Source organism: Coturnix japonica, chromosome 19, assembly GCF_054131305.1.
Source record: "Coturnix japonica strain WE chromosome 19, WE-NBRP24, whole genome shotgun sequence".
NCBI lineage: Eukaryota > Metazoa > Chordata > Aves > Galliformes > Phasianidae > Coturnix > Coturnix japonica.
The window spans coordinates 8,957,673-8,974,582 of record NC_140681.1 but is presented as its reverse complement, the minus strand read 5'-3'; the positions used below and the strand labels follow the sequence as shown (position 1 = coordinate 8,974,582).

The following is a 16,910-nucleotide window of genomic DNA, read 5'->3' as shown; positions in this document are numbered from 1 at the left end:
ACAAAGAGAAAGAAATAGCAATTAATTCCAGATGTGTCCTGATTCTGTTCTTGCTAATGATTACTTGGAGCATCCTTCCCCTCTGTGCACTCCAAGGAACAAAGCTGAACAAGTGAAGCCCCTGAGCAAACCCCTTGTGCCTTCCAGAGAGCGTTTCCCACTGCAGATGCAAACAAAGCCCTGTCCCCATATGCAGGAGGGTTCACAGCTGTGATTGAGCCGTCAATGTGAAGCACAGACAGGAAGATGTACTCTGAGTCTCCGTGCTGTTTGCAGAGCTGTCTGTGTGTGCACGGGGTCTGTGCAAGCACACACACTACTGTCCAAGAGACAGGAGACATGAAACCCAATGGTGGTTTTGTTTTGCTTTGTATTATTTTGCAGTCCTCTCAGGTAGTACAGCCTGTAAAGCGTGTACAATGATAAAGCTGGAGATGAAGGCTGCTGCTTGTTCCTGCAGCTTGTGTTGGTTCCATTCCAGCTCAGGTGGGATCAATTCTGAGCACCCAGGAGCTGCTCTCGTGTCTTGCCCCGTGTCAGGAAGTGTTCATGGAAATGGCGATCTCAGCTCAGTGCTCTTAGGTCAGCACAGAGGAAACACATTCCTTCACACTGCTTGCGGCAGAGCAGCAGAAAAGTAATTAAATCTTCCTTAAGATAACGAGTCCCTGACCCCACATAATGCATGGTACAGAAACCATATGCTCTGCTGTTTCTCTTGGCTCAGACACTGACAGCTCTGAATGTAGAAGTACCTTGCTGGGGAACACCACAAGTACGGCACAGCTCCTCTTCCATTGGACATATGTTGGTTTTTTTCCCAGAGCAAATAGCACCTTATTTAATTTCTCTATGTAATAAACACCACAAAGCCGGGTAATTTCTTGGTATTACTTCTGAATTACTCAGCAGGTTTCCACTTTGTGGCCACTTCTCTGCATTTCTACCACAGGGTAAGAATGGATGTGGGGATGGGAAATGTGTTGGCTGTAATTTGCTGAATCTTTGTTCAGGTTTAAGCACTGGGTTCCCTAATTCAGGTAAGGTTAAGGGAGAAAGAGCCTGCTGTGTTTCCAATGGAGGCTTCTGGCAAGATCCTCGTGGTCTGTAAGGAGGCAAAATTAGACTTCATCAGAGTTTGGATGCTGCAGTGGTTGTGGCAACATGCTCAGTATCTGAACAGCATCACCAGAGGCCAGATAGTTCCCATTCTTTCTATATTCAGCGGTAATGGGCTGCATTGGAATGGAAAAGTCTTTTCTGCTCCAGCACCTCCAGTCTGATTGTGTGACTGTGGGCAGCAGCTCTGTGGAGCCCAGCACAGGAGCATCAGTGCCATCCCTGCAGCCCCAGTGCTGCTCCCAGTGGCTGGTGGTGCCCAGGGCTGTGGGGCGGCCTTTGGTTCTGCTCCTGTGCCTGAATCCATGCCACAGAACCCACGTGCTCACAGTGATCTCACTCTGGATGGACGGTTCACTTTCCTTAATTGCATTTTGGAAGGGTGATTAATTACATGCCACAGCGTTGCCACTAGAGGGATTACGGATATTAGAGCGGTCCCAGTGTTTTGCTTTGAATCTCTCGTGGGGGTGGGAGAAAGTGATTTCCCTAATCTGTGCGCTGCTTTCCTGGTTAACTCTTCTGGTGTTTTCACAGACGCCATGGGCTACAAGCAGCTAATTAATATGGCATTTGATAAACTTGGAGGAAGTTTAACTCCAGCTCAGTGAAGTGCTGGTTTCCTGTTCATAACCATGTTGGTTAACGATTACTGCGCTCAGAGGCGGCTGTTCCACTCTCCTCAGAGCAAGCTGCCCATTGGAATGTGCACTTTAAAGGGCAGAGACTGCCCATGCTTTCTAAAAGACTTTGTTTTCAAGGGTTCCTTTTAGCCTTTTAATTGCGTGTTCATCTGCTGCGTAATAAGACCTTGCATGAAGGTGGGTAAAGGGGAAAAATCTCCCAAGAGACAGACAGCAGGAAGGGGTTAAAGGCACTTGGATGCTGGTGGGGATCCTTCCTGCCCCAATGGCTTTGGCAGCTGTGCTCAGTGCCTTGCACCATGCTGCGTGCACGGGTATGATACTGGGGCCACCATGTGCCATGGTGGCACAGCTGGATGCGGGCTGCAGCCCTGCACCTCCTGTGATGCTGCTGATGCTGTTGGGTTCCTGCAATCTGACATTATATGGCTGCATGTTCATCCAATAGCTGCCTTCCCCCGGCAGTACAGGAGGTGCTGGCAGCGCTCCCGTTCTTATGAGCCATGGGGACACGAAGGACATCGGGAGCAGAGTGATGGGGAAGGGCGGCTCAGTGGTGCTCCTTTCCCCCCTTAGCTAAGAAGGCAGAGCCAGTCCCCAGGGGGCCTGGCTGCCTTTGGGGCAAAGAAGGACGATTTTTCACTGTCCAAATTAAACAAACAACAAACCTTGAGGAGAGTGAATGGGACTCGGGGACCTTTTAACGTTCTGTTAATTAGTAATAGAGCTTTTCCCGGAGATAAACCATTCCATTGGTTAATGGAGTTTATTAATGCACTACAACACTAGACACTACAACAGGAGGAGGGCAGCGCAGCCCCGCGGCCACAATAGACACATTGTTTCCGCGAAGATCCCGTCCCTTTCATTCTTCTTTTTCTCTTCTTAGGAGGAAAAGAAACAAAAATAGGTTGTGGTGGGGGGGAATCCTTTCACCCCATTTAGCCTCTCCTCCTCACAGCTCGGGGCGGTTCGCAGGGCGAGGCCGGCTCTGGGTTTGGGGAGGGGGGGACGGACGGGACCGGGGGCGGTGCGGGGCGGGAGCGGGCGGCCCCTCCCCGCTGCTGGGGCTGAAGTAGAGCGGGTGCGGCGGAGCGGAGCGCAGTGCGGGACGGGAGAGGGGAGAGAAGCCGCTGCCCCCTCCGTGCTGCGAGGGCGGCTCGGGGAAGATGGCGAGGGCTGCGGAGCGGGGGCTGCGGCTCGTGGTGCTGCTGTTGGGACTCGGAGCGGGGCTGCCCGACGCCGCTCGCCCTCCCGCCTCCTTCCCCGGCGACGTGAACGGGCACAGCCTCCATCCGCCCTACTTCAACCTGGCCGAAGGGACCCGCATCTCCGCCTCCGCCACCTGCGGCGAGGAAGCGGCGGGGGCTGCCGGCAGCCGCCGAGCCGTGGAGGATCTGTACTGCAAGCTGGTGGGGGGGCCGCTGGCGGGGGGGGATCCCAACCAGACCATTCAGGTAGGGGCCGAAGCTGGGGATGGTCGGGGGTGCTGAGGGCGGGGGTCCTTTCTGGGTCCCCCCGGAGCCGCCCACGTGCTCTCCGCTGCCGGGCTCGCTGCGGGCTGCGCACGTGAAGCGCTGCTCGCCCAGTTCCCATGGCGTTATTTATAAAGGACTCGGAGCTTCGCGTTGGTGCGATGCCGGGCGAGGCTCCCCGGCCTCCTGCACGCACGGGAATCGCTGGGGAGCGGTTGGCCTCGTGGGTCCGAGCTCTGTTCCTTGGGGTCAGTGTGAGATTGCGATGAGCGGAAGGCAAAGAAGGAGCGTTTATCAGGTGACTGATCTCAGGGGGCTCGTTTTAAGCAGAGCAGAGGGAGCTCGCAGCTACCAACAGGGAGGGCAAAAGGTGCTGTGCAGCTCTTGAAAAGAAAGTAGAACTGTAAACCAGGTGTAGAGCACGAGAGGAAGCTGCAGGAGCTCCAGACCTGCTGCTGCTGCTGTCTCTCCCCTTAGAGAAGCTGCTGAGCCCCCACGTGCAGCCCGCACCGTAACCACCAGCCCTGCAGCGTGTCGCTGTGAGGCTCCCGATGCCCGGCACCTGTTGCAAAGCAGCAGCACAATGTGATGGTCATGAAAAGCAAAGATCTGTCGGCTCCTTATGCAGAGCCTTTCTTGGCCCTTTTGTTAGGGCTGCCTTTGTTGTGGGATGAGCTTTTGAAGCATTTTTCTCATTCTGGCCGCATTCTCCTGAGTCAGTGCTCTGCTCTGCGAGGAATTTTCCTGCTGTAGTGTTTACAACGTGACATTTCGTCCCCTTTGTCATAGAAATTGTTGAAGATGTTACTGGAAGGCAAACGCTGGCGTGGGCTCCTCTGAGCTTTGCTGCTTTTTAAAGCGATCTGTTTCATTCTGCTGCACTGTAAAATAGAGCAGCTCGAACACTATTGGGAGACAATAGGGACCTAAGCGAAGTAATCCTGCTTGTGCATCGTGCACGTGAGTTTTCATAGCAGAAGGCAGTAAAGAAAGGTAAAGAATAACTGCTTGCTATGTGTGGTTTGAAAAAAAAAGTAAGTGAATAATGTGCCAAGCAAAACTAGGAGGGTAAGATAAAGCTGGTAGATGTGAGCCTGCATTTATCGCTTTGCTGCTGTCCACCCGTGCTGCAGCCACATTAGCTGATGGATGTTGATGCTGGGGTACAACACATGAGCTGCAGCTCTTCCTGAGTCCACTCCTGGTACCATGGGGGTCACATCCTCCTGCTTTCCCCAACTCAGTGGGGGTCCTTGGCCATAAATCTATGCCACCCACCTCTCCTGTCCCCAGTGAAGCTTTGCAAAAGTCCCTTTGATCCAATGCTGCTCCCCAGGCTGGAGCTTTGGTTGGGCTGAGGGCTTTAGAAAAATCCTTTTGTGGCAGCTTTCCGTGACCGCAGGCAGCACCTAGCAGGGAGGGGAGGAAGCAGGCAGCTGGAGCAGAGGTCAGAGCTCTTCATTCATCCCCCTTAGGGAACTCAGCACCCTTTTGGTGACCAAAGCAATGGGGAAGTGGAAGGGCAGTGTGTTCTATTTAGGCAGGCTGAGGTGACAGTAATGAGCTCTGCATGCTCGTCCTTGGTGCTTGTTTGTCCCACCAGTCCCTTCCCTCACCCATCTACCTGCTCTGCTGTCTGGGCATGATGTTGTTGTGGTGAAAATGGACTCTCCATCAGGAAGAATGCCTCTTGGGGACACCCCAAGGGTCTGCCTGTTACTGTGGAGAAGAGATGTTTGCTTGACTGAGGACCCAGTGTAGCATTAATGCAACCATCAGCTCAGTCCATCCTGTGTTCTGCTTGTTGTCACCTGGCACTGTAGTAGACTTCCAGGAAAGAATTTTCATTGACTTAAAAGCCTAATATTCTAAAAATGTCGATAATCATTAAACTCTCTAAAGTAGTGCTGCCCTAAAGACACTTGCAGTGTTTTTGGCACAGCTTGTGGGAAGGCTCTGGACCTTTACAAGGAGTTTCCTTTGCTTTATTCAGGGCTCTTTGGCAGAAGACAGCAGCTCTAGCTGCAGGAGGCTTTTCAGGCTGTGAGGATGTGATGCAGAACGCTGCTGAGGTGTGCTCAGAGGAACTCATGGAGCTTTGTTCCTTCATCCCACTCACTGATCAGCATGGGCAGTCCCACCTTAATGCAGAGTGCCTTTCACTGATCTATTGAAGATGAGACAAAGGGAAGATATTATAGGTTTGTTATCCCCACGGAACTTTGCTGAGGGTGCCTGTAAGCTGTCTGTTTCGGGGCAGACACAGTTCTGCAGAGGCTCTGCTCCCAGCAAATCATGTTTATGGATGGTGGCCTGGCTTCAGATTAGTAGCACAACAATAATGGAAGTTACTAGCGCAGCAGAGAAGGATGGCTCAGCCTTGGTGTCTCTGCAGGTTGGAGGCTGGCTGCCGTGGAACCTCTGAGAATCTCTTCTGTGCTTGTGTTGAAGGGACTAGAGCTCTTTGGTCTAACTGCATCTGGGTAATTGCCAGTGAAAGAGATATCAGATGAGACAGCACCTGCCTGGCTTTGTGAGCTGTTGCTTGGCTGTGGGGATAGCCCTGGGAGCAGCTTGTGAACACACACTTTTATCTGGAATAGCACCTCCTGCTTCCCATTTCCTGCCCTATGTCTCTGCCCCAGCAGCCCTGTGATCACATCCCTGTGGTTTTGGGATGAGGCTGAAGCAGGGCTGTACCCCAGCACAAAGCTCTCCTGGGGGCAAGCATGGCTGCAGGGCAGCAGGCAGCCTTTGTGTGTAGGGGAAATGGCTCCTACTGATGTGAGGGGAATGGGATCAGGGTTTGCAGAGCTCTGGAAGCTGTCCTTTATTCAGATGTCCCTCCTTATCTCCCTCCAGTTACAGTTTGCTTTGATAGTGGACTGTTTATACCCTCTGAGCTGCCTTTGCAGCCTCTCTTTTCCTCACATACCTTGGTGATGTCTGTGCCCCTCCTGCTCCAGGAGCCTGCTGTCTCCCCTGAGCCTGCAGCTCACAATTGCTTTTTAATTAAAATCCTCTGCTGATGTCAGACCCTCTCATCTCCCTGTAGAGACCTGGCATGCTGTGCAGGAGCATGAGCTGCTTTAAAGTACAAATAGCTAGGAATGATTCACATGAGGATTAGGTCTGGTTCTAACAAAATAACTAATGAGCAAATGGTGCAGCAGAGGGGCCAGTGATGCTTTTATCAGCAAACCTGGCTCAGCTGCTGACACGTTACCCAGGGGCAGCTAACCCTGCAGGCTGCCCAGCGTGGGGAGGGATAACATCAGCATTACAAATGTGTAGCAGCTGATCCTAATTTTCACTCCCTTCTTGCTAAACTTGAGTTGGCTGTCACCTGTCCATGTGAACTTTGGGTTCAAGATGGCTGTCACATCTGTGGCAAGAATTTAAAGTATGAAAACGCTTCATTTTTCTGTTATTTATCCTGGTTTTGTAACCTTGCCTTGCTTCTCCCCCCCCACCTCACTGTGCAGTAGAAATTTCCACACAACCTGTTGCACCGGTTCCCCTTAAAGGTTTGTGCTTCACAGTGGGTCAGTTTTATCTGGTCTGCGTTCCCTCCTCCTTCCCTGCATGTTGCCCTCTTCAGCAGAGCTCCCCTCTGTATATCATGGCCACCTGGATGCTTCCATCTGCCCCATTCGTCACCCTGGCACTTCCCCATTAGCTGTTTTCATGTTTCCAGAGGAATTAATTGAAAGGCATGTTTATTTGACACAATTTGCATTGCATAATTGCCTGCAAATAACATGGCTGTGGGGAGGAATGCGGGGAATTCTTCATTTCTTTTGCAGTGTAATTCCTGCAGAGGTTGAGGCAGCTGGAGGATCATGGCCCCATGGCTCTGCCTTGCCTCAGCCCTCGCAGGGGTGTGGATAGAGCAGGCAGGAAGGAGCCTGCCTGCCTTGAGAACGTGCACTGGGTGTAATATTAAAGCAGGCAGTAGCTGGGAGAGGCAGCCTGGGAATAGCTGCACCTTTTAAAGGGAGACTGCCTGCAACAGTTCCCTTAAGGGCTGTCTGTAGTAGCAATTCAAGTGACAGAAGTGATGCTCCATGAACCAAATAACTCCCTGATTTACAGGGCTTCTTGCAGGCTTCCTTAAGGGCAAGTCAGATTCAGTTGCCCATTCAAGGGGAAAGAAAGAGTTGCCCTGAGCAGCTCAGGGCTTTTTCTGATGCTGCTCAGGTTGTGGAGCTGATTTTCTGGCTGTGTGGCTGACAGCCACTACACCACCAAAGCAAGACAAGAGGCTCTGTGAGTGCAATGACAGCCAGGTCCCTGGCCAGATGACAGCAGGGGCCATCCCTTTCTGGCCTTGTATTGCAGCATCACCAGCGTGAGAGTCTTGGCTGCCACACTATTAAACTTGAAAATGGAGCTGAAAGGACTATACTTGTGAAATGAATAGGTTGACGAGCAGCAGATTGCAGGGAGCTGGGCAGAACTGGAAGCCTGGGTTCATAGCAGTTGCTGAATGGTGTGGGTTGGGATCTCTGGGTATTGCCAAGGCTGTGAGTGGCAGTTCAGCAGATCAGCCCCTGTGGCACTGGAGCTTAGAATGGCAATGTATAGTGCGAATGTCAGATACAGAAGGGGCAGTCAGAACTTTACATCAGGTTATTGTGGGTTTTCAGAGCTTTCTTATGTCCATTTTTCAGTCCCTGCTTTAAACTGGTGCATACTAGAAGCTTATATATAGTTTCATGCTGTATTCTGAGCTGTTCTGGTACCTGCCTGCTTTGGGTCATGTTTTCCTGGACACAGCTAAATGCTTTTTTTTTTGTGCTTTCCCTCAGGGTCAGTACTGTGACATCTGCTCCTCAGCAAACAGCAACAAGGCACATCCCATAACGAACGCCATCGATGGGACGGAGCGCTGGTGGCAGAGCCCCCCGCTGTCCCGTGGGCTGGAGTTCAACCAAGTCAATGTCACTCTGGACCTTGGACAGGTAAACCAAGTCCTTCTCATGTTGTAGGCTGTGCTTTGCTGGCATGGACCTGTCCTTCTGTTCTTCTCAGGTTTATCAGTGGATGGGTGAGGTGAAACCTCATCTAATCCAGGGCAGGAGGCTCTGTTAAAACTATAAAGTTATTTGAAAAAATTAAGTCTATGCTGAAAATCTTTCCCTAAAAGACAAAGAATGACAGTGAATGCTTGGTGATTGGAATTCTGGCAAGTCAGAAGGAATTAACATTGTAATGGCAATGGCTGGCAGCCCACAGCCCTCCTCTGCTGCTCCCATTCAGTCACAGAAGCATTCCTCTGGAAATGAGTTGTTCTCTCAGACCTTCCTTGGCTTAGGAAAGATGTCCCCATCTGATGCTGCAGGAACAGGAGGGGTTACAGACTAGGAGTGAGAAGGGCTGAGGGGTGGGGGCTGCTTGCTGCAATGTGACATTACTCCAGATGGGATGTGGGTGCACGGGACATCCCATTCTCTTCCCCAAGCACTTCACCAGGGACTGTCCTGTTTGGAGGAAGACAGGAGTAGGGAAGGGGTTGTGTGTCATGTACAGATCCATGCTTTGAATAATGAGCTTGGTTCCTATGGGTGATCCTGCATGAATCCAAGAGCTGAACTTAGTGATCTTTGTGTCCTTTCCATCTTGGGGCATTCTGTGATTCTGTATTAAATGGGCCTTGCAGTTGTGCTGCTGGGGATGGTTCAGTTCTGGGATGAGTAATGTGGCTGCTATGACTGCACAGTGGCTGAGTGCCCCTTAATATAGGAACTTGCACTGATTGTGGTATTTTCAAGCCTTGTCAGGCACTGAAGCTCTGCACTGACCTTGGAGGCTGCTTTCATCCACTTGAATGGAGTGAAAGCTGGTTTGTCATCATTCTCTGTCAGAGGTCTGACTCCAGCTCTGCAGCTGTCTGGAGCCGTGCTATACACAGCACCACCAAATGTCCCCTGGTGCCTGGGGCATTGTGTGTCACACGAGCTGGGTGGGCACATCCTTCCCGGACAGCACATAGTGTGCCAATCCTCTTCGGCAATATAGGTGGCTCCGGCAGCATCTCTGGTGGCTCCCAGCAGGCAGGGTGTGCTGGGGCTGTGCTTGCAGTCTCTGTGTGCTGTACCCTGGGGTGGGGTTGCACTTTTGCTGCTGTGAGGTTGGTAGCATGGCTTGCATCTGATAGTGAGATCCTCTGGGGCTACAGCTCACTCAGTGATCCTCCTGCAGGAATATGAACCTAATGGACCCATGCTCAGTAGCTTTCTCTCAATGCATGCCCATTCTGCACATAATTGCTGTAATAACCTGTTTGTACTCCTGGGGAGAGTCGGTTCTTTGCTTTTCCCCCCCTTTGTTTTGGTGGGTCAGGCAACAGAAACAAAATGCTACAGAATCACCAATTTCCTCTTCTTGAAGTTGAGACTGATGAAAAGAGAGGGGAAAAGAAAAAGGGATTCTTGGGACCCAGCAAGGTCTGCAGGGTGAGCACTGGAGCAGACTGCATGGCAGCCAGGTCTGCAAATTCCTCAGATACCTGTGAAACAGTGCAGGTAACACCCACACAGGCATGTCTGAGTGCAGGGCTTTTTTTCTTTTAGGGCTGGCAAACAAGCCCTCTCCTTGCTCCATGTAACCCTCTGGGGAGCTTTTGGACCAATTAAGGTTTAATTTAAGGAACTGACTGTTATGGAAACTCTTTTCTTTTTGTCCCTTTGGGGGAAATGCTGGTGCCCAGAGTGGCCATGGCATAAAACTTCAATGGAGCGCAGTGGGATGGGATGGTGTCAGCCCCCTCCCTTCTCTGTGTCCCTGCCCTTTGTCCCTCCTTTGCCATAACTGCTTAATTAGTGGCTGGAATCGAGTTCCTGCAGCATTTGGCAAGGCTGTGGCAAGTGGGAGAGGGGCTGTTAATTAAGCAGCCTGTTGGGCTCTGCTTTTGCTGGCTGGGAGCTTGCTCTCCTCACAGGGATGTTAAAATCGGATCAAAGCTCCTGCCACAGCAAGGGGAGGTTGTGCCTGGTTATCTGCTGAGGGCTTGGGGTCTGATTTGCTCCTGCTGCTGCCATGTCTGTGTGCTGTTGTAGGGAGGGGCAGTTTATCTTTGTAGGGTGAAAAGCTGGAAGATGCTGAGGGATCAGATCTGACCCTGGGAACCAGAAATAATGCAAACTGCTCCAAGGAGCAAAGCGAAGTGAGTTTTTGAAGCTACTGGGGGTAGAAGCTTGAGTAGGGAATGCTTGTTTTATTTTCTCACTTTTAATCATTACTTCGTGCTTAATGCTTTAATATGGTTTGGATGAATGGTTGGGTGACTGCATGGGTTTGTCTGCTGCCAGATTCAGCACTTGCAGCACCATGGTGGAGCACAGTTCTGGTTTCACAGGCTGGAACAATTGGAGGATGCCATGCTCGGGGAGAACACCATTGTACATTGTGGTACTGCTGTGCTCACAGAGGGACAAGAGACCATGACTCATGGTCACAGTGGAGATCGTCCCCTGTGATCCTGCAGTGGGTGGAGGGGAGGAAAGGGTGTGATGGAAACTTCAACCCCCCCCCCCCCAAGTAGGTCGCTTGAGTCAGAGCTGACAGAAATCAGGAGGCTCACAGAGCCATGAATGGCTGGCGTCCCGCCAGGGCTGACATCTTCCTTGCATGAAGGTGAACCCAGGCCAGCCCTTCCCTGAGATGTTTATGGATAACTGGTGCTTTATGGTAAACTCTGGGGGAGAAGGAATTCTTGTGGTCGTGCAAGAGCTGGAGCTTCGTGCCAGTGCTTGCTGGAGGTTAATTACTGCTGTGAGATGGTGATGGGATCGCATCCCCCCACCCCCAGAGCCCGGTGACACTGGAGAACAGCAGAGGCTCAGACTGAAGCTTTGCAGGGAGTTTTGATTTACACGCCTCAAGCTATTTAACGCTTGTTGTAGTCAGGAACGAGATTTATGTCTGAAAGCCTCTATGTAAGGGGTAAGCTTCTGGCAGGGCCCTGCTCGCCAGCAAGGAGTGCCTGAAATCAAGGAAGGAAATGGCCCAGTGTCTCATTAATGAATGTTAAGTTCTGGACTGGGTGAAATGGCCTAATGCTGGAGGGACACTGCTGAATGAGAGCACAGCACTGGGCACATCACAGCACTATGAAATCCTTCTCTTCAGTTTCTGTCTCCCTGTTGCTGTTCCATTCAGATGAAAATAAAGGGGGGCTGCTCCAGGCTGCCTATGGGATGGTAGCTGGAGGAAAGCCCTGCAGGACAAAGGGCTGAGCTCTCCTACCTGTCCTCAGCAAAAGCCTTCAGCACAGAGATGAATCTGATGTTTATTACCTGGCTTAGTTAATTCAGACCTTCTTGATGAGGAAACTGGTTAAATCTCAGGCGAGAGCTCGTGGTTATTCTAGCATGGAGCCTTCCCCAAGCCTGGGGTGGGATGGGATGATGACCATTGGAGAAGGATTTTCAGCTTAAAAACTGGATAAACCTCTCTGCTCTCTCACCTTCTCCCATTTACACCCTTGTTTCAGTTGCTGTGAGGTTTCTTATTGCTGCTGGGAGATTTCTCTGATGCCTGTTTCCCTCCAGGGTGTCCTGTCCCTTCTTGCTACATGCAGAGGGAAACTTAATGAATCTCTCCTTCCCCCTTGGTGGGGATGTCTTCAGCATTCCTGTTGTCTGCACACACCCAGCAAATGCAAAGCTTCCTTTTGTCCCAGGACCATGCGCTGCTGTATCCGCCTGGCACATGTTTCAGAAGGTGTTGCAAAAATGGGGCAATATCTGAGGGTTTTTGTATGTAGTTCTCATTAAAAAATAAAAAAAAATCATCAACACTTGACTGTAAGGACTCCCAGTTCATCATCGTGTTGGGGCATTGCTGTGGGAAAGGGGTAGGAGGGCTTAGCAGCGTTTATGGTGGGGTTTTGCACCTTAAGTAAGGGGCTGGGGCAACAAAGGGGCTGGATTTGCAACAAAGGCCTTTTTTTCTCCAAATAATTCTTTGCATCTCGGAGCAAAAGCAGTATTAAAAGTAAAGCATATTAAGCAGGCTGAACAGAAATCCTTCTTGCTTTCAACAGCTGAAGCAACAAGCTCTTCTCCTGTTTAGAGTCCTCTGCCGTTGCCTGTTCTCCAAAAGGAGATCAAGATTTCCATTTGCTTATAGGCTTCAAAACTGCAGTTTCCCCACCTGGAACAGCTCGTGGACTCTCTTTACATAGGAGCCTGCTGAGCACTGCTGCTTCCAATTGAGCATCAAGTGGAAGCAGAGCACGGGAAAGCTGGGAAGGTGCGAGTGTGAGAGCAGCGCTGGGGCTGGCACTGAGCCTGCCTGCATTATTCTTTTCCCACTGTATTTCCCCCTTTATTGTTTGAAATAACTTTCCTTGTACAGGCTATTTTTTTCAAAGTTTCAGTTCCCTTGACCCAGACCCAACAGCTTTTTGTTGCTTTTTTTCCCCCCTGGTGAGGGAGATTTTTTGCCTTTTCTCAGCCCTTCCTGTGCTTTCTGCCAGCTCCAGCAGGATTCCTGGCTCCAGAAGCTGTGTGAGAGCTGCTCAGGTGAGCAGGGAGTGCCTGGCTGTTAGCCAAGCAGGGGTCTGTCTGCTCCAGCAGCAAGAACAAACCCATCCTCACCCCATCCATCACCCTTGCCAAGTCAGATGCCAAGTTCCCATTTCCAGGATCCAGAGCAGCCAAGACTGAGATTGTTGTTTTTTTTCCCCCCCTTTTCTTTGTTACCGCTGTTGCTGCAGGGGAACAGATGTGGTGAATATCACTTTGAGGTAAATCATGGGTGGCATGAGTTAGAATTCTGCGTTACATTTACTTCTGTCATGAAGCAGTAGTGCTTAAAATCACTTCTCCTCATCTGAGTAGCTGGTATTTCACTTGGACCATTTGACTTCCCCAAAAGCTGCTGCTGGCACTGAGAACAGGGCTGCTGGTGGGGCAGGAGGCTCTGAGCACATCACTCAGCACTGTTACACCTTTTGTGCTCTTAGAGGAGGCTATTTCTGCCTGTCCTTTACATCTTGCACAAACAACCCTTGTACTTCTTCTGCTTAATCTTCCTGAGGCTCTGCCCAGTCCTGAACCGGCTATGGGGAACTCGCACGTTAAAATCCAGCCTCAGCCTACCCCCATTAGAACAGCTCCAGGTAACAACTGATGAAAACATAATGAGTGTTTCTAAAGAAAAGAAACCTGTGCAAGACTTCCAGTGTAATTTCTCCCTAGGTATTGTTGCTTATTTTTAATTTCTTTGTGCTGAGAAGCAAGGTGGCTCGTGTTCCCCTCCTGGCTGGGCTGCCTGTTCCTGCCCCTATCCCTGGGATTCCTCAAAGATTAGGAGAAAGCCTCCAGGCGAGCTGGGGAGAGGTCAGGCAAGCTGTGAGCTGGCATATGGGAGGCTCTGCTTTGTAATGAATAGCTGGAAGGCAAGCCTTGTAATTTCTTGCTGTTCTCCTGGAAAGTGCCTGCCTGGCTGGGCTGGTAAACAAGCGTGTGCCTTGGGTCAGGTGTGAGTGTGCTCTGGGGTCGGCTTTGTCTGCCTTGTTTGTGATTGCACCCAGCAAGTTAAAACAACCCAGAGCCATCTAGGTCAGCCCCTGATTACTGGAGAGCTGTGTTTTTCTGCTTCAGACAGTGGTGATTTGTAAAGGTCAGGGTACACAGTGGAAGCAGATCTTCGCTGCTTTGACATAGAGCACAGTGATGCCCAAGCATGTGGCTTTGTGTTTTACTGCAGTTTTGCTTGTCCTATCTCCAAAAACAGAAATAATGCATCTAGCTCTGCCACTTTGTGTGCATCCTGTCACCAGCCTGAAGCATACAAAGCCATTTGCTGGACACACTCTTGGGTCTCTGCTGTGGCTGAGGCCTATGGGTGCAGCCCAGACCAGGCTGGGAGATGCAATCATCCTGTGGCACTGCACACTTGATACCACTTGATCCAGACCACAATGAGAAGTCTCTCAAGTGAGCAGTTGCTGCTTCCTAGGAAGGCTTTCTGGGAGCTGTTCCTGCTTTCCACTGCTCCATCTCAGACCCCACTGGGCTGGTGTGCAAGTCACTAAGTGTGCATCTGCCCAGCCACCTCTGCTTTTCCAAACCTATTTTGTTTACCTCACCTCACACCTCTCTCTCCATGCTCCACCACGCCTGGCTCAGCCCTGCTTTCATCTCTGCCTCATCCTTTTATTACAGTCATAAACACGGACCTCCAGGCTATGCCCAGCCTTGATCCTTTGTTTCCTGTTTTCTGGATTCAGTTCTCCTCAAATTCTAAACCTCCCTTCCCCTGTGTGGTGCCAAGCAGTGCAATAAATAGTGTAATGTTGATGGAAGACAAAAGGAAGACCAGCAGGAAGGCACAAGGTGAGATGCAGTGCCTGGTTGATAGGACAGGAACACCTTTCTGAAGGCTTCTGAGTGGCTGGAGGGCAAGCAGTAGCTAATTAGGGAGTTGTGGTCTAATCAAAGAGAGCTGGTAATTAAGTATGTGCTTCTTGAGGAATGCTGAGGGGATGCATAGAGAGAAGATGTAGGAAAAGGGATGTGTGATACGGGGAGACCTAGGAAGGAGGACAGGACCTGGCACATAGGTGAGTGCACAAAGCAAAAGCAGTTTGGTGGCTTGGAGCTCCCTTGGATGAGATCACCAGAGACTTCCAGGAGGAACGACTTTGTTTCGTGTTCCATAGAAGGGCTTGCCAAGTGTGACTATAAAAAGGCTTTTGTTAATATGAGGTCACTGCTAGTGGAAGGTGGGTCTGCATGAAGCCAGCTTCTGTTGTGCAGCACAGGAAGTATGGAAGCTTCCTCTGAAAGCTCTGGTCTTGCTGCGCAAAGCCTGAAAGGCAGCCATCCATAGACATGGAAAGCAGTCAGGGGCTCTCAGTGTCATTTAGGGACTCTGCATCCCCTTCTCTTCTCTGTCTTCTTAGAGACCTCAAAGATGGTAATTTGACTGTCCTGTCCTTCCCTCCATTGAGTAGCAAGGAGTGGAGGAGCTGTTTGGGTGGCAGTTCATGGGAAAGCTGAGTGGCTCCTGGATGCAGCAGGAAGCTTTGTGCCTCTTGTTCCAGCTGTGTCTACTTCAAGAAGCTGTGGCTGTGCTAACAGGGTTAAATTAGACAAGCTCTGGTTGCAGAGATACATTTGTCTGTGTTGAATGGTGTACAGTTAGAATAGTTTGTCAGAATAAGGTGCCTTTATCCTGGAAGAGCTGCATACATTGATGGCTTTTATGTTGTGCCTGTGTATGCTGAGAAGACTATATCTGATGAGCAGATTTATTGGCAGAGCTTTTATGTAGCGCTCAGCTCTATTTGGTGTCCTCTGCATGAGGATAAGTTATAAGTTTTGCATCTTCTGTTTGGCACGCTGAGCCTTTTTAGCAATTGTTTGCCTGACCCATGCAGTGACAAGCAAACAGCCAAACCCTGAGAGCTGCCCATTTTTCACACGTGTTTTTAGCTGCTTTCTCTCGTTTGTTTCTTTTCCTGCTTGCATAAAGAGCACTGCTGAGCTCTCACACACACGAACGCTCAGCCGAGCTCTATTTATGGGTTTCTATGTGTTCTCATGATTGTGGATGACTAAAAAACAGTTACCACGATGCTGCAGGCATCTCTTGGATCCAGTTAAGTGCATGTGATGCCAAGCCAGGGAAGGAAAAAGAATGGCTTTCTGGTATTTGAACACAGTTGTACATCTGTGTTTATGGTTTACGACTGCAAACAAACCTGTACTGCTGTCTTCATCGTGGCTTTGCTGTTGTTGTCCTGACTGTTTGCTAAGGCTGCTGCTTAATCCTTTTTCAGTCTGTTGCTAAGTCTGCATCCACGCAGATACAGTGGGCATGAAGATTGTGGCTGAACTCCAGGAAAGGATTTTCTTTTGTTCTTTATTTAACAGTAATTGCTTTCTGCCTTGACGTTAGCTTACTTCAAGTTTCAGTAAATGACACTGTAGATACAAGGAGGTTATTGGGGCTCATGTGAACACAAAACCCACGTTCTGATGAGCTTTGTGTGTCCAAACAGCAGCAAGAACCGCTGTGCAAATGCTGTAGCTGCAGATCTCTGCTGGTCTTAGTGGCATTGGGAATGTTAATCCCACTGTGGCCCTGGTATGTGCTGCTGTTGGGTCAGCTAACCTGGCTCTGAATGGCAGTGTCATGGTGAGGAAACTTGCTGACAAATGCTAACATAGTGCATGGCTCTAATGCAGATTTTTAGAAGAATAAGCTTGCTTGCACGTGTCAGATTTGACATTGTTGAAATCTGCTAACAACTGAAGCTTTAAACACAGCGTTGCCGGGGCTTGCAGGAACCATGCAAGAGAATTACAAAAAATAAACCAGCTACCAATACTGCTGAAATGTCTGGAAGCTTGATTTAGTTTAGGCTTGGTGCACAGAGCTGATCTGTGGTGCAAGGAGTCAGTTTCTCTAAGGCTTTATTAGCAAATCCCCATGGCCCAGCCTGGGGGCCAGAGCTCTGGGGTGTAATCCATGCCAGGATTCCTCTTCTGGAGGAAGGATAAGGAACTGTTGAGGCAATGTGGTTTGTGTTGGCAAGGCGAGGTCCTCGTTGGTGTGCTCAGGGAGACGCTGTGGAGCCAGGACTTCTATCTTTGCAGGACCTAGAGCTGCTGTGCTGGTGGCACTTGAAAGGGACCTTCCAAAACCACTGCCT

General features: G+C 50.3%; 1 protein-coding gene across 4 annotated transcripts in view; it reads left to right on the top strand.

The window, feature by feature from the left end:
• Positions 1-2,673: 2,673 nt before the first annotated feature.
• The window catches only part of LAMA5 (laminin subunit alpha 5), a 74,899-nt gene continuing 60,662 nt past the window's right edge, over positions 2,674-16,910 (top strand). For all 4 annotated transcript variants that reach the window (XM_085519663.1, XM_015881489.3, XM_015881488.3 and 1 more), the window contains exons 1-2: positions 2,674-3,220; positions 8,050-8,202. In XM_085519663.1, coding sequence (XP_085375789.1) covers positions 2,933-3,220; positions 8,050-8,202 — 441 coding nt within the window. In that variant the 5' untranslated portion in view covers positions 2,674-2,932. The remainder of the gene's footprint in view (positions 3,221-8,049; positions 8,203-16,910) is intronic.